This window comes from Protopterus annectens, chromosome 3.part0 (genome assembly GCF_019279795.1).
Source record: "Protopterus annectens isolate FY-2018-M chromosome 3.part0, PAN1.0, whole genome shotgun sequence".
Lineage (NCBI taxonomy): Eukaryota > Metazoa > Chordata > Ceratodontiformes > Protopteridae > Protopterus > Protopterus annectens.
The window spans coordinates 100,843,144-100,861,506 of record NC_056731.1 but is presented as its reverse complement, the minus strand read 5'-3'; the positions used below and the strand labels follow the sequence as shown (position 1 = coordinate 100,861,506).

Below are 18,363 nucleotides of genomic sequence, written 5' to 3'. Positions count from 1 at the left end.
TTTCTGCCTAGTCTAAAATGTAGTACCAGCTGCCACCACCCACTAATATCAGCTATTAAAAAGGCCCTTAAAGGGTGTCCAATTATTACTGTGTAATATTATTATCCAAATGGTAAGTGTGACTGAACAGCAAATCTTATTGGAGTGTCACTATATACATGCAATGTACTCTAGAGCTTAAATTATCTCTACACAAAACAGCAACAGTTGAAAAGTTTTAAATATTTAATAATAAATAATTAAAAATACAAGACAATTCTTACTACACGGTGCTAGTCAAGAGTTCAGACACAGGAAAATGCATACAATAATGCAGTAGAATAGTTCTGACATCAGTTACAGAAAACATGTGTCTAATCTTCCTATTTCCTAGCTATTTCCAAGAGACAACACAGTTCTAAAATAAACTTACATATAGAGCATAGGCAGTGCTGGTGAGTTGGATGTTCTCAAGACAAATGCTAAATGCCCCATGTCTCTCTGTCCTTAAATTGATAACACAGTGCTGCTTCACATTACATCATTTTTAACAATTTTCTGGTTTCCCCAGGCAAACAGAAACTCAGAGGTTAATAGCCCTTTTAATCTTGCAGCTGGTCAGGAAGCCAGAGCAATAAAAGAAATTATACATGTAAATTCTAGCCATTAACTCTGGCCTCAAAACAATAGGCAGAATGCCTCTATCTAGACATCTCAGCTCTGAGTTTTGACATCAAACAATTGCACAGTACTTGACTTATCAGCTTTCCTCCACTAGAGTGCAATATGGTTACATTTTGGAAATTCAACATTTACCATAATTTTCTCATATTTAAGAAAACCAGCATCTGGCTTAGCTTACATTATTATTTACAAATGACAGAATTATTTACAAAATTCTAACTAGCTAGGCTAGCAGCCTTCACATATCTTAACAACTGGTCTCTTTTTTTTTTTTTTTTCATTTTTAGTTTGAGCTCTTGCTGTTATCACTTGTCATTGTTTGAGAGTTATGCTTTCTGTGGTTTCGAATAAGTGATTCTTTGTTCTTGCTTGTTGGTCTCCTTTTGTAAACCTAACACAAGTTTGGTTCACTCTTTAAAGTTATTAAATCATAAAAATTCATATTCTTTCAATGAAATTGCAGAAATTGTACCTACGATTAACTGTCATTCTAGTCATTGCATTAATTCCACAATCATTTTATTTTAGCTTTAAGTAAGCAGTTCTTAAGTACAGAGCACTAAATAAAACAAACTAGGAGTAGTACAGATAACATCAAAGGAGATATACAAATTCTATGGAAAAAGTGATGTATTTTAAGCTGCTAAAGTATTCAGATAGTCCAAATATGGAAAGTTTTTTCCTATTTTTTTCTTGGAAAAATGGAAAAAAAACATTTTGCTTGATTACTTTCCACTGATGTTGCTTTTGTTTGTGTAATGATAAGCCTTTCGGATCTCAAGGCTCAGTGGACCCTACAGTCTTATACAGGTGATATTCTAATCAGCAAGGAGAAATTGGAATCCACAGTATCCATAACTGAAGGAAGAGCAAACTGGGATGCAAGCAGTGTGGCTAAGAAAATGTAACAAAAACATTAATGTCTTCTGTCAAGTAGTAGACAAAATAGCGTGAAAATTCAAAGTAGTCATGTAACCAGATTGTTCCCATCACCTGTCACTGCAATCTCCAAAACATATTTCCATGTACTACTCCTGAACCATATCTATCAACCCCCGTGCAGCCGAAAAGGGGGCATCCCTGAAGAGAGGTAGCTAAGCTCTCAATTGCAGCTGTATAAAATGCCACATATATAGTATATGATGTTTTTTGCAAGCAAGTGTATAGGACTCTTATTTTTTTTTCTGATTGACACATCTTTGAGTACATTAATTGTGCAACTCATTAATTATCTTAATCTTTTTTTTTCTACATTGCAGATGTAACATTCATCCATGAAGGAAACAAGACATTTCTTGATAACTTGGTTAATTTTGAAAAGCTGGTAAGTAATTCATGACATTTTACTATAGGATGATAATGAGTTCAGTAGTTTGGTTCACAATGAGTTCCAAGTTTTTCACTGCCACCTTTTGTAACTGAAAATTTGAATTATATAAAGCTATAGATGGTAATTTCCAGTAAATATAGTGCATAGCACTGATATGCATCTCTTGTAAGTGATAATGTTGACAAGTTTATAAACTGTCTCTGTTCTGAACAAATATCTAATAATCCAGTTTCCTGAACCTAATTTTTCTGCACCTTTTTTAAGTGATGCACATTACTTTCCTAAAGAACTTCGCTATGATCATATCAGAAAAAATATTGTAAGAAGATTAAACAATTTAAATAAAAATTAATCTTGATTTGAACAGTTTCAGATGTGCAAAGTAATCCAAAGTAATGATGCAATGTTGCTGTAAAGTAAACTGTTGTCTTAAACCACACTTTTCCATTGCATTGTTACAGCCAAGGTGTTGCTACTTTTTACATAAATTCTTAGTCCAGCTAATAGATGACCTTACAAGAGGTTCAGAGTGTCAGTTTAAGAGATTATAATGATGTGTGTGTGGCAACTTCGCAAAAACAAGTTTGCCAGCAAATAAGCAGCCGACTTGTCACAGCTAGTTCCTAACATGTCAACAGCCTGGCAAAATCTGTTTAAAATTAGCACTAATACCCCCCCCCCCCCAAAAAAAAAAAAAAAACGCATAAGAACACACATTTCATGTGTAAGCAAAGCAGTCATATATCCTATGAAAGGAATTGTGCTCTCTTACACCCATCCATAGTACATCAACTCTTGAGTTTGAGGCACATCAAAAAAAACTAAAACTGAAGCCTTTAGCAGTGTCCTCTAAAAAGTGCAACATATTAGCATTAAGCTATAGTGTTTTCAGTATGACAGTACTTAAAATCCCAGTGCCTAGCCAGTGACTTGGGCTCATTGTTTTATGTATTCAGTTATATGACCATCAGTCAGTAATTATGCTGCTGTTAAAAACATTTAGTATGCCTTATGCAGTTAGTACTTTGCAGAAATTAACACCTCATTTACATGCTTCTGGAAAAGATGCAGTTATTTATTTGCATTGATTTACTGGGAATGTCCAAATGGGCAAGGGACCCCTTTTCAGCAGATGCCTAGGGAGAAAAGCTCCAGAGTTACAATAAAGAATAAATGAATTTATTTGTTTATTTATTCTTTTATTTATTTTATTTGTTTACCTGGGTGGTCTGGCTGGGGTAAAAAAAACTTTGTCAGAAGAGGCCTGAGTAGAAAAGCTTTACAGAAAAAAGACAAACATTTTAGAAAATGCAGTTATCACATTTGTTAAAATTCTTTTTTTTTTTTTAATTATTAACAAATTCGGTATGATAAGAATTTCAGTAGGATACAGTAGTTAGTAGAATATTACAAAACAACGCTTTAAATAGTGGTTGGTGGCAATGAAAATGAAAAGGGTAAGAGCAACGGATGGAAAGTCAGAGTGGCCAGGTGCTGAACCTGAGCAAAGCCAAGATATCATCAGATGGTGTTTCAGGTGTAACTTAAAGGCTTTGGATGTGGGTAATTGCTTTAGAGGACGATTGATAGAATTCCAAATTTGGTTTACAGAGGGAGGAATGCTAGGAGATGCCAGCAGAATTGTTGGATTTAGTAATGGTTAGAAGTAGTCTGGATGTGGAGTACTGCTGGAGGACATTACTCAGGCTGGGGTGTTGTTCAGGTTTATATGTAAGATTGTGTGTGATGGTCATTTGTGAGAGGGAAGGAGAGTGTGGTATCTCTAAACAGTTGAGCTGCTCAAGACTGAGGCAGTGGGTGGATCTCTAGATCATATTGAAGGCAAATATTGCAACTTAGTTATACGTTGAAATAGATTAGTTTTGGTGGCTTGCAGGTTCTTAGGCAAGTACTAGGCTAACTGATCTCATGGGCCATTTCAAGACTAGCCATTTTCCCTTTTTGTGCTCAAATTAGCTTATCCCATTTGGTTAGAGATTGGCTTTACTCATCACATAGTCAATAATTGTATATTACCCCTATTGAAAATAACTGGGATCATACCATAGATCATTTGGGGGGGGGTCCATGCATGGGATAAAGGATTTATGAGCTGCCATTGTCCATTAGTAGTATATGGGGCAGTCCTGGGGTAAAATATCTCCAGATCATACATATATACACACACACATACATATATGTGTGTGTGTAAATATATATATATATATATATATATATATATATATATATATATATATATATATACATATATACATATATATATATATATATACATACACACACACATGTATGTATGTATGTATGTATGTAGTCTGATGACTGCAGATCTATACATGTAATCAGTTTCGAGGAAGCTCACACCTCCTTCATAACGGGGAATATATAATCTTAGTATGCACTAATTTTTAAACATTATGTGATGAGAATGAATTATCCTTCTTGTTTTCCTGTCATGTCATTTTCCCTCATCGTTGCTTCTGCCCACTTCCTACCATTTTCTTTTGTTTTGCTATGCCTCTCCTCTGGAAGTTGCAGTCCTTGGATTCTTTATAAAAAAGGGAAAAAAAAACATTGCAGAGAATTCAAAGCCCTCCTCAACCATTTCAGCATAAGTGATGTCAACATAAAGTCCGTGGCTGATTTTTTTCCTGCAGACTTTTTCTAAATTCTTCTAACTTGGGGATTCCCAAAAGATCTTTGGTACCCTACTTGGTGTATAAAAAATATGTGTAAATACTTCCAACCAAAACTATGTAGTTTTTGAGAACAAGTTGTGTGCCTCAACATAATGTAGATGTCATTCCACTTACTTTCCAGAATTATTTTGTCCATTTCCTGTTCTCGCCTTATCTCAAATGTCATTGCTGTTTGTACTTCATTGAGCTGTTCAAGCCCTAGATCTCGGCCACTCCCTTTGTTGAACATTCCTGACTGTGTAATGTATAATATACCCATGGAAAATGTTACATCTTTCCAACATAAGTTCTAAGCTGCTTGTGTATGGCCCTCAATCCCCTGTAAACTAAGTAGTCATGTATCCCTAGGCTAAATGACTCTCTGAGTCTCTCTCCTCTTTTGTAGAAAAAGAGCTGTAGCTAGCACTGTTAGGGCTTTTAACCATTCTCTTGTCTGGCACCCTACCTCTGTAGCTCTTCATTTGAAGAGCAAAAAAAAAAAAGTCCTTCCTTTAACTCTGGCATTCCTGTCTTCTCAGCTCTCCAATCTGTACTAGTGCCAGGTCCTAACGTCATATGTCGGAGAGAAGAAGAAGAGGAAAAAAATAACAGAAAAGGACCCTTCTCTGATCTGGTGCTTCTCATGTACTAAGGAGGAAAACCAGACTCTAACAACCTACACTTAGGCTCTCACACTCTACATGACAGCAATAAGTAAGTAATGCTAATCTCTATGCTCTGGCAATCTTTCCTAATAGAAGGAGCACCAGGACACCTAATACTCTACTGCTGTGTTTTCACACTATGTATGACAGCAAAAAAAAAAAAAAAAAGCTCACTTTCTCAATCTGTTGCTCCTTCCTAATAGAAAGAGCACAAGGTCCTAATGCTGTCACTCTCTAATGTCCTGGTGTGGCTGCCCCTTTTGCCCCAGCCTAGCTGTGTGTTTGGTTATAAATGAGTGTGCTTTCACTAACTGCGACAAGCAAATCAATTTTGGGATTTGTTTAACCGTTTTGCCAGAAAGCTTCCATATTTGGAACATTCCAAGGTCATTAATAAAGGTCTTATCCAACCTTTTTGACTTCTCACCCCTACTTTGTCGTGCATCCAGCAGTCAGCTTCTGTCACTTTCCTCCCAGATAGGGGGTATATTATCCTTTGCCACTGTCCAAAAAAAAAAAAAAAACATTAACCAGTGATTTTCCAACTTGTTCAACCACTTGACTTCCTAACTCAGCCATCCTTTCTGGTTTAGTCCTCGTTTGCCATTAGTTAAATACACTCAGCTATGCTGTCTTCCAGGATCACCGAACATCAGATGCCCCAAATCCCCCATCAGCATGGGAAAAGTCATGTAATCCTAAATCCACTCGGGGTTTGGAGTTTAACCCATATAAACCCAACCATAGCATTTTTAAGATCCCTAAAATGGAGTGCAATAGGGACTCTTAGATTCAAACAGTGGAAGTTGCTAGAGATGGATCTATATAAAAAGAAGCAAGCATTAAAGATGCATATGTCACCTTACTTAATATATACATCCATCTCTAGCAACTTCCACTATTTGAATCTAAGAGTCCCTATTGCACTCCATTGTAAGAAATTCTTACTTTGTCACCCAGGTACAGAATTAGGGTGCTTCCCAGGTATCTTGTTCAATTCTTGTCCATATATGTGGAAATTAATTTCTCCAATCTTCTGCGGGAGAGCAGCTTGCTTCTATTATTTACGTTTTCTGTGCATTTACCTTATACCCTGAAATGGTACCAAAGTTATTTAATATTTCTGTTAGCAGCCCCATATCTGAGTTTGGGTCAGACGTGTGTATAAGTAAGTCATCTGTGTATAACACTATCTTCATTTATTCTGTGCAACTGTAAACACCATAACAAAGACAATTGCACCCTAATGGTCAAAGTTTCTTCTAAGTATAAGGCAAACAGTAATGGGCACATGGGGTAGGCACTCCTGTTTTGTACCTATTGATACCCTGAATGACAATGTTAACTCTGCTTTAAACCTTAATGCAGGCTGTAGACCCTTTATGCATATTTTTATCAAATGTATAAAACTCCTAGGAAGACCATAAATCTTAAAGACAACGAATGCATAGCCCCACTTCACCCTGTCAAATGTCTTTTCTACATTCATACTGGAGATCAGCAGATGCTTCCTCATCCTGCTTGCTTCTTGAAATAATGCTTAACATTTAAAAGAAAATGGTCAAATGTTTGCCTGGATTTAATAAAGTCACACTCATCTTTTTCATATCAATTAGTACTGCCATTAACTGGGTCTGTCAGGATGGGCATAAACTTAATAGTGTTGATTCAAGACTGAAATAAGCCTATGTGAACTAATCTGCCTTTCATCCTTACATGGTTTAGGAATAACCAATATCATCTTGCTTTTCCACTTCAACAGGCTTTCTAATGTGATAAACACCCTGTTAAATGCATGTACAAACATAAGTGAATCATCAGGACCCTTATTAGCTTGTACAACCCCGCAGGGCTGCCATCTATCTAGTGACTTCTCATTTTAAGTTTACTTATGTGCATCACTATTTCCTTTCTACTTATTGGTGTTATCAAACTCTCTGCCCGAAAATGTGTCAGAACTGTTAATTCTGCCTCACCCCAAAGCTCCCTAAAGTTTGCTTCATTAGCCTCATGTGTTTCTTCTGCTGTGTATAATTTATAAAATAATTTTTGGAAGTAGCTTAGGATCCTTACATGATCTTCAATTGTCTACCTATGTTCAGGGTCCATGATTTTAAAAATCATTCTCTTTATCTTGGAATCACTCATTTTTACTGCTGAATTTCTTTGGGCTTTGGGTGAGTCACATATCTAGATTCTCTTCATTGCTAAGCTCCTGTATTACATCTCCCTTATTGATCATATCAATCTCTCATCCACCTTTCTGTGTCTCCCCATCTTCTCCACAGGTTCCTTTAATTTGTTGTCATTGCAGCTTTATCAGTCGTTCTTTCCTGTATTCTAACATACACACTTGTATTTGTTCTTAACTGTCACATTTCCTGAGTTCTATTCCCCATTATTCTTTTTCCCTCAGTCTGTGATTGGGTCTTCTGCTGCCAGGGTCCTGAGCCCCCCCCCCAGTACAATTCATCCACAAGTTCTTGAAACATTTGGAATGACAGTATACCACAGAGAATCTCCAGTTTAATGACCTCGGTGCAGACCTCTCAACTGTCCAGATTTTTGCCTCATATTTTTGTTCTCTCTGTTGATTTCTGGCACATCACTGAGGGTTGAAATGACTAAGTAATGACATACATTTGAGTTTCAGACTTCATATCCTTCAGTAAAAATGCATATTAACACAAATCCTGTTATTCTAGCAATGTTCTAAGTTTATAAGAGCAATACTTAATATATGTACTTATTTGTAGGCCGTTGCCTCTCCATTAGTTTTGACTTTGTCCAGATTTTTTGCAGTAACAGAGTGAGAGGTATGCCTGGTCATGTGATCCAGTTCTAATGCCTACCACTTTTTCAAAAGATTCTATATGAAAGAGTAAAATAAAAATGTGGGATGGTCCGTTTGAGTCTTACTGTTGTCCAGTTTACTGAGTTTCTTTGAGTGCTTTAATCTAATAGACTTCATCAGATAGGTTATCTTTTGAAAAAGGATTGGGTTACAAGAATTCCCCTGCACACTGATCAAGAATTTGACGAGATTTACTAGAGTAATTGGCTTTTCGTTCCTTAATTTCACTTTTTGGTACCAGGGGAGAACAATTGGCTCCAGTTGTCATACACAGACAAAAGAATTCTTTGTTCAGTTGCTGTGACATGGAGACTCATTTTATACAATGGACTAAACAATACTTACAAGTCTTACTTATTTGACAATGGTTGAGAAGTGTTTGAGTGAATAACACAATAGTTACATCACTTATTTTCCCCCTTCCCTTCATCCAGTATTTTGTCCATCTGTTCAATTTTTTGTTTAAAATGCAAATAAATCTGAGCTGTTTTTTTGCCTCAGTTATTGCTGGGAAATCAAGGTCCTTTACCCTCCTGGTGACCATCTGTACTGTGACATGCCACAATCTCTTGCAGCTGATGTAGAGGATCTAAATGTATTTTCATTCCTGCAGGGAGTTTACCTTAAAATATGCAGGTTATAGCATACATTTCAGTTTCTTTGCTGCACACTGTGTCTGATGGCTGGAATGAGGCTATTTCTTTTCTTTCATGTTTCCATACTGTGGCCCTGTTTTACAAAGACTCTTTTATCCTCATAATGCAGCCTGGGCCTTGGCTGCCCTAACTTAGCACACTGTTTTCAGATAATATGCAAAATGGACTATTACTTGTCTTGGTTTACTTTTCGAGCAAGTTGCCCAAGTGAATACAGGTAATGAGCCCTCTGAATAAGTAACTCTTCCTGTGCTGTACCTGACCACTCATTCAGCAATGCATGGACAAACTACACAATGTTTCTTCCCTCTGAATTCTTAATTATGCCAATGAACATTAAATTCTTTCTGAACACCTATTCTTCCAAATGCACAAGTTTAATTTCTGCCTCTTCATTTTTAGTTATAACATCTTGGCAGTACTACTTATTAATCTATTAAGCATACTCAAACCTATATTTTATTCCATCTTTAATGCATTCTTACAAAAGGGCATTGTACCACTTTCATGGAAAGAAATCAGTGGTGATCCCCATTTATAAAAAAAGGTAACAAAATAAATGTGCAAAACTACAGACCTTTGAGCTTCAGTTTCTGGTAAGTGTTTTGAGAGATGCCTTGCTGTCATTTTATAAAGAGATTAATTATAAAATGCAGAACATTTTTCAACATGGTTTTGTTCAGGGACATTCGGTATCCACTAGCCTAGTAAGTTTTTATGATGAAATTACAAAAGCCTTCAGTTTAGATCTAAGCATAAATAGAGAATGATCTATATGGATTTAACAAAAGCTGTGATTTACTTTCTTGCTCTGGCATTTACAAAACATTAAAATAACCACAAATTAACCCTTATTGAATCAGATGCATTACATATTCTGATATACTTTCCTACAAGTTAGTAGTAAGTGACGTCATAACATTCCTGAAAGACTACTTTTCTCTAAGGATAAAAAGCAGAAGTGAAACTAATGAATGACTTCGTGAGAGCTGTGAGTACAACTGTAATTTGAGATGGAATTTGACTAAGACCATTGAAACTTCCTGTAAGCACCCCAAAGCTGGGACATGCTCAGAAAGCCAGACCGATAATGTAAACAAAGACAGAATCAAAACAAAAAAATCTCTGGGGCTGTCCCTTTAATAGTAGTAGCCATCAGCTGTACATGATACAAGGATCATTTACTACTGTGAGAGTTTTCACACACCAGGATGAGAGTTGGGGGGGGGTCTATAATTTCCTTTAGAGCTACAAAAGAATCCCTTTACAAAAGCCTGCTATTTAATTACTTTCTTTTGCTGGAAGTAGCTAATAGCTATTTATAACATTGAACAAGCTCTGACAGACATATAAATGAGGCCCACTCAAGGAATTAAAGAAGCGATTCTGTTACAGTGTGTGTGTTAGAGGACAATGCTTCACACTCCTGCCATTCCAGCATTGCGCTTCCTTATGTCTAGCGTGATTCATATAAACAAGACTTGAAATTTATTCTGGGAAGAAGGAATGAAAACAAGAAAACAAGATGATGTTACCCTTGCAGGCTCCATCAACTGCCATTTAGTGGGAAGCACATTAAAATTGTAAAAGAAGCACTTGGAGTGATTTTGAGCCATTAAAATAGCTAAGAAAACAAAGGTACAATGAAAAAAAAACATGTTTTTGAGTTTTAAGGTGGAGTTTTCCTTTACGTATACCTGAAAAGTAACCAAGAAGTATCGATGCCTCAATCAAGTTAGCTCAGTCCTTATATAAACAATCATTCTTGTGTAACCAGCTCTATTCAGGAAGAGGTGGGAGCTATAATCTAGGGGTGATATGTCTCTCCACTTGCCTTCAGATTCCACCAGAGAAGCTGGCATATTGGTTCATGACTATCTGTGGACAAGCTCCATAACAAAAATGCATGAATGCAAACAGCATGTAAATGTACTGATGACAAAGTCAGCAGGTAAATTGTGTCCATTGTACAATGTACTGATGATACAGTCAAGTAATTGTTGCTGTCTCCATTTTCCATGCCAGGTTTAGGAGGAACAGTACAGGACAGAGTGACATAGGACAAAATGTAATAGGGTAGTATTGTGTCAGTTTATAATTGCTGAAACAGTGTAATAGAGTCTCTAATCAGCTCTTAATTTAGTTTGATTGTGGTGATATGTTGGTAAACTTAGATGCCTCTGTTAGGTTACCAGTTATATGTAGTATTTCCTTTAACCAACAAAAATGGAATGAACTGTCAGCAAAGTTTTTTTTTTTTTTTTGGCTTTTTAAGTTTATTTGCCACCCACTTAGACATTGCTTTTAGCGATCAGCCCTAAGAAAAATATTACAAATTTACATGCTCTGGCTTCTTCTGTCATTCAAGTAAACTTGCTTCTTCCTTGCTCAAGTACACTAGTTTCCTCACCCACATTCTGTTCACTGCACTGTTTTTGATGGACATTTCAGCTTGCTGCCTCATGTACATCCTATTTGTTACACTTCGATAGATATTTCAGCTTGCCGTTTTGTCTTGCCAGGTGCACTGTGGCATGCCAGCTTTTATTGTGGGCACAGTCTAGTAATCTGTACATACATGCCAGTCAGTAAGGTCTTATTTTTTTATTACATGAGGGCATACTGACAACTTAAGTAATTAGACTATAACTATTTGTTGTCAAACATGCTGTGTGTATATAGACACACACACACACACACACACACACACACATACATACATACATATATATATATATATATATATATATATATATATATACACACACACTCACATATATATATATATATATATATATATATATATGTGTGTGTGTGTGTGTGTGTGTGTGTGTGTGTAGAGAGAGAGAGAGAGAGGCATCATTTACATGGTCAAATACTGCATTCTTGTTTGTGTCTTTCGGCTTTACCCGGTTAGGGGTCGCCACAGCGGAACTCCGGTCCGCTAATGATTGGCAGTTGATTTTTACATACCGGGTTGCCAGGCCTGATGCATAACCTTCAGTGAAGGTACATCCATTCACGCATGTCTCCACGCAGAAGATGCTCTAGCTGAGAATCGAACAGGACAGCGTCTTACTGTGAGGCAACAACACTACTGCAGCACCACCACCGCAGGGTAAAAAACACAGATAAAAAAAAAAAAAAGCAGTACAGCTGATTAAAAATCAGCTGATCAAAAATCTTGCACAGAAAAAAAGCCTGCAATGTGCAAACAGTACGGGTAGGGGAATTTTCCCCTCCCCCTCCGTAATGCGATGTCACAGTTGGTATGTATAATTAGCGGGGCATTTTTCCCCTTTATTTGTGTTTCAACCACTTTTGCACAATGTTTTCAAGCGCAATGTGGTGACAAGTTGAATATCTCATATATTCATATGTGTGTGTGTGTGTGTGTGTGTGTATATGTATATATATATATATATATATATATATATATATATATATATACCCATACATACATGCATACACACACTCATATATAATATACTCATATATATGTGTGTATACTGGAAAATTAAAGCAGCTGAGATCACCAGTCTTTATAAAAATAATGAATTCTGTTACGTACAAGCAAAAAATAAAGTAGGTCCTTACAAGTAAAAACAAAGTTTTGTGGTTTAATGAATTGAGTATGAAGTACCTTAATTAATCTGTATACTGCTGGGAAGCATTCCCTGCTGGTAGTGCTCTCTTATTCTTTGGATTCTTCCGGGAAAGGCAGCTTCCAGCTTCGTCTCCAAAGTCTTCCTTCACTGTGATTGATTCTCTTTCCTAGGGCCACTGTTCTGGATGTTCAGTCCCTTTCCACAAAGGACAGCTGTTCCAAGACATTTTTTCTCAGACCTTTTTTTTGCATTATATCCATTATCTCCTGCTCTTACTGATACAGTAAGGTATATTTCTGTTTCCAATGCAACAGGTACAACTTAACAAAGCTCTTTCTAATTTAAAGAAACATCAATATTTTATAATGGATTTTTATAACACTGAGATAAACATTATTTGCCAACACTGTTCACACATTCTTGGGTCGCTTATGTTTTTCCATTTTGTGAGAACTACCAAGCCATACAGCAGTTTATCCCCCTTCTTTACCCTCTTGCTGGCTGGAAGTTCTGTTGCCCAAGATAGGCCATCCACTTTGTGGTGGGTCAAACCAAGACATTGCAGTACATTACTTGAATTGTTGTGTCCCATTTAGTGCTGTTAAGATCTTTGTCTTCTCCTACCTTTCTGCTAATTTCTCCATTCATGCAGTGGACAGCTGTTACCTTTTATAATGCTATTCTGCTTCTTACAATCATTACAGCATCCATATTTTCCCTTAGATTTTGAAACTGACACCATAGTTTTACTCACCAGTTTGTGACCACTCTACTTGTTTTGCTTATACTTTAAGCCTTTTAATTACTACTTCCTGTATGGTCTTTCTTTGGAGCTGTCATATTCTCTATAGGGTTTTAAGTTAACCCTTTCCTATGAAATAGTCTTAACATGGTTTTGAATCAGATTTATTCTGTCGGGTAGTTCTGAAAATGCCTCGTAGTTCCTTAACAGAAGCATCCTTAGTTTTTGTTTCTGTGGGTTAGATAGACTCACTTAGTTAACAACAGAGGTTTGTGCTTCCTTCTGTGGCTTCATAGGTGATAATAATTTTCTTGGGTGGCGAAAGCCAGGGTACATTTTTTGGCTAGGCTTGTATGGGCCCTAGGGCCGATAGCCTAGTACCTACCTATGAACCTATGATGTGACATGAGTGTCTGGCCTTCTGCTACCATTCTGTCTGTGGTTTATCTGATTCACCTTTTCTATTATTTCCAATTAACTCTTCCATTTAGCTAAAAGCTTGTTTTCCATTGAAGTAATCAAAACTAGCACTAAGTTTCCTGTCCTTGTATTTCTATTATACACATTTGTTGCATAATTAAGTAACCTTCACCATGAAATAATGGGTATCATGCTGGGGTATAGTAGTCAGTGAAATCCATTTTTTACTCACAGATGCTTATTGCTGCCCCCAACTTACCTGGCATTTAAAAGGGTCTATATCACGTTGTCGAACTCTTAAAAGTTCAAACGTCATATGGTCGAATTTTTAAAAGTTTGAACGTTTCAACGGAGATCTCCGTACAGTGCGGAATGGGAAGATTTCCCTTTTCTGCACTGTAGTGCGATCTCGGAGTTGGTATATTTAAAGAGCGGGGGTGCAGGGGGTGTAGGAGGCCCTGCTTAAACTGTTCAGGTAGGGTTTTTCTTTAGTTTATTTATTTTTTTATTACATTTTCATACTTTTAAATGTCTGATCATATGGTGTCGATATATGACGTTCGAACTTTTAAAAGTTTGATAATGTAATATAGACTCATTTAAAACTTGGTGACATCACTCAAACTTTTGCACCCCCCCCAATACATAAAGTGTGTAACATTTTTCAGTTGCCCTGTCAAAAACTATTAGAGGTATTGTTCTTAGATTTGCAGTCCTCACTGTAAGCAAGCTTACATACATGTTATTAATTTAGATGGTTATAAACATAATGTGACCTAATAACGGCACAGTGTTTCTTACATTCTCAGAAAAAAATTGTCCTCTTTAGAGTACAGTGTGTGTGCCTGGCTCCACCCTAGGTACCATGCCTCTCTGAAATTTAAAGTCTTCTCTGGTGCTTTGGAAAGATGATAAATATTGCTGGCTACTGAAATGTTTTAGCTTTACATTTGAGTAAAACAGATATTGTTTCTGCATCAACATTTCCTACTTCTGTTTTAATGTCTACAAGTGCACAGAAAATAGCTAATTTCTTTACTAGTATCACAAATCCCTGTTCAACAGAGAATGCTTTACACAGATTCTGCATTATATAACTATGAACTACTGTTGTCCTCCAGACTCTCACTTGGGGCAGAGTTCCTGGATTATCTTTACTACTGTCTCTACAATGTACATGTTCTTTTTAGAGAGTTTTGCTTACAGGTTTTTGCCTTTCTTTCACTGTCTGCTGTTGTCAATAGATGCACTGTATTCAGTAAAACCGTCTGTTAATCATGAAATTCTTTTATCTTGTACATTACAGTCACTTTTTATTGAACTCAGTTCATTATTATTTTGGCTTTTGCTTGCATACTTTACAACACGACTCTTGCTTCCTCTCCACAGTTTCAGTTTTGGTACAGGCATCATAACATTTAACTTCAACACTTTCTTGTTTGACTGTGGAGATGCTGCTCTGTACAGCTGATACACACACTGTCTAAAATTTTTATACTCTTCATGTCAACCTGTTTGCGTTGAATATATTGCTTTATCTTCCGTACTTTGTGTATAGCTGTGGGTTTGTACTGCACTTTTTGTCACCTAGAATTTTTGTTTGATCCACTACATAACAGAAGGCAGTTAGTCATTTTGGATTCCTCATTGTTCAGTTCTCCACTCTGTCATATTTATTCTGTTGTGCTGCTTTGAGGGATTTGTTGTCCTGGCTACATAAGCTATATCTGCCTGTTCTGTGTTTTAGCCAAATTGTGCAAGACTGTTTACAGCCTTGTCTCTCATTGCAGGCTTGCTATGTGCACCTAGTCAGTTTTGTAAGTCAAAGTAGGGATAAGAATTCAGCTTCTCCCCTATAACTTCAGCTGTACTTTCTGTTGCTCTTCGCAAAATGTCATTTTCCACTGCACTGTCTTTAAATTTGACCAACTTTCCTGAGGATCAGCAAACTCTGGAGTTTCCTCAGGTTCAGCCTATTATGAGATAAGAGGGTACTGGCTCCTCCCTGCCAACACAGAGAGTGTGTTCTCATTGTCTGACTCTTCTTGGAAAAGGCAACTCATACCATTTTTCTTTAGTGTCAATTCAGTTACTGTTGATGTCTTATATATATTTCTTGTTTTATGTTTATTTCTATTTATTTACATCTTGTTTACTGGGTCAGAACACTTATCACAGAAAACCAATTACAGGCTCAGTTCTGATTGCAAAAACACTAACAATCAGCACAGCACTCATAAAATAAATATGTGTAGGAAAAGAAATTACAAGACAGATTCACAAAACTGAAATGCAGTGATTGCAAAATAATAGCATACAGCATAGTTATATGTCGATGTTTACAACTGAGTTTAGGAGGACAACCAAGGTTCTATAGTTGTTGTGTATAGGCTGTAGAGTAGAAACGGGAAACTTGACTTGAAGAAAAGGTAAAACAGTTTCCTTTCTTCGTGAACCTGGTGAGTAACCCTCTTCCTTTTTGTTAAGAGCTCCTGTCTTTTGGATCAGTTGGAATATCATTAGAGATCAGTTCAGAATTATCGTGTTTCTCTGTATACACAGTCGTCTTCCTTTTCCTGTCTCCTATGTGGCTTACCCTCTATTTCAGAGTAACTAAATGCTGCCCTCTCAATTTCTTTTTCTTCTGTAGAATTCTGTCCCTCTTCAAAGGACTTGTCTTTAGTCTTACTGTTCCTTATTTATAGATATCTGATGGCTGCAGTCTTCCTTTATTTGAGGCTTCTACTTTATGTTGACAGAAATGGATTTAGAACTCTAACAAGGTACTGCTTCTCCCTCTCTAACTATCCTAGTAAAATCTTTCTTTATCCCGCTCTACATCTACTTGCTACTTAAAATTACCCATTTCAGAAGTTTTCTATTAGCTTGATAAAAAGTTTAAAATTCATTTCAAATGGTGCATTTTCTATACTCCCAACCATCTTTCCTTAAAATACAGGAGTCTTTCAGAACAAGATGTAGTGAGTAATTTATTATCTGATGATGTAAATCTTTATTCATTCATTACTGTTAGGACTTCGGTTCCATCCTTGGAACCAACACAGCCATTACCAAGCTTGCGTCAGCCAAAAACTCTCAGCTAAGACCTACCCATAATGCCCCTCTCATAGTCTCTTCAGATCTCATTTGCCACATTCCTCATCAGACATGGCAAGCCTTCTCTCTCAAGCTAAGTGTAGCGTTGTTTGTCTTTATCTATATCAGTACCTCTTTTTAGTCAGTTTACCCTAAATATCTTTTTGTCTGTAAACTCGTGTACTTTTCTATACTTTTTCTGTATCCTATCCTCTACCTTTAGTAGTTTCCTTTATACCATTGTTGGTACTGTTCCTCTTCCCTACCTTTGGTAGGCCCTTTTCCTACCACTTGTGGTATTTCTAAGTACCCGTGTTGGTACTTCTCACCTTACTTCTCTTCTCTCTAACCTTACTGTTCTTGCTTTTTAGTGTGGGTTTTTCATGATGTCTGAAAAAGCTAAATTAGGATTTAAACAGTGTAATAAGTGTGGGCGTAAGATGCCCAACTCAGACGGTCAGTCCTGGTGCGTTTATTGTTTGGGCGTTGATCTCATTAATGCTTCTTCTGATATTTGTTCCAGCTTCAGCTACTGGACTTCGGCTGAGCGTAAGAACAAGCTGATTCTGACGTGTATGATGAAAACTCCCTTCTTGGAGGCTCTTTCTGGGATGGAGGTCTCACCACCTCCTAAGACTAAGAAACATAAAGAGAAACAGAGTCACTCAGTTCCTACATCTCCGTCCTCCTTGGAACCGAGTTAACAGTGAGCTTCTCCCACACCTTCAGTGCAGACAACTATGGCACCAGGCTCCATGTCTTCTCCCTCTGTGCAGCCCTTAATTTTAACTCCTGCTACTATACCGGCTTCGGCACCATCCTCCTCGGTGCCTACTCTGGTCTTGACACAGGCTCTGACTACCGTACCTGCATCGGCACCATGCCCAGCCACGATGCCGATATCTTATACGGCTCCACAGATACTGACACCGTCGGTTCCGAAGGTCGAACACCTTCCCAGAACCAGATATTCTCCCACTTATGAACCTTTTTTGGGACACCAATTTAGTCCCTTTCTCAAAAGACCTGACTCTCCTTCTGCAGCTTCCTTCAGATCCACCAGGAGTCTTTCAGAACAAGATGTACTGAGGGTTGTGGACCAGCTTTTGGTACCTAGAAGATTGCCCACCCCTGCTAGGCCTTCCTTCCCCCTTGGAATGGAAGCTTTCATGGCATATTCACCTGTATATCCTCTTCCGGCATCTTCCCATGCCCCGGAGACTTCAGTACCAATGACCACCCCGGTGGATACTGTCTCTGACGACGGAGGTTCCCCTGTCGACACCGATTACTTTTTGCAGTATGGCTCTGTTGGAACTGGCGCACTCTTGGAGCAGTGACTGAGCTGTCTGCACCGTGGCTCCTAGTTCGGCACCTATTTTTTCACTGGCACCGTCTACAGCCACGGCTCACCCGACAGCTACCGGTCCTCTTCGAGCTCCTCACCTGCAGGTGGGCTCCTCAGGGCAGGGTGTGACCCCAGTTCTGAAGTTCTCCTTCTCTGTTCCAGGCTCCCATCCCTCCTTGGGTGAGCCTGCTTTCCAGGTAATGGAGAGAGTCCTTGCCTCAACAGGCTCGTAGTTGGCACCACTGGCATCGACACCAGAACCCCCTCTAGCATGCAGCTGTCCCA

General features: G+C 37.7%; 1 protein-coding gene across 3 annotated transcripts in view; it reads left to right on the top strand.

The window, feature by feature from the left end:
* RAPGEF5 (Rap guanine nucleotide exchange factor 5) overlaps positions 1-18,363 on the top strand; it is a 1,983,710-nt gene that overhangs the window by 1,872,984 nt on the left and 92,363 nt on the right. For all 3 annotated transcript variants that reach the window (XM_044064607.1, XM_044064608.1, XM_044064609.1), the window contains one exon: positions 1,923-1,987. In XM_044064607.1, the coding sequence (XP_043920542.1) occupies positions 1,923-1,987 (65 nt within the window). The remainder of the gene's footprint in view (positions 1-1,922; positions 1,988-18,363) is intronic.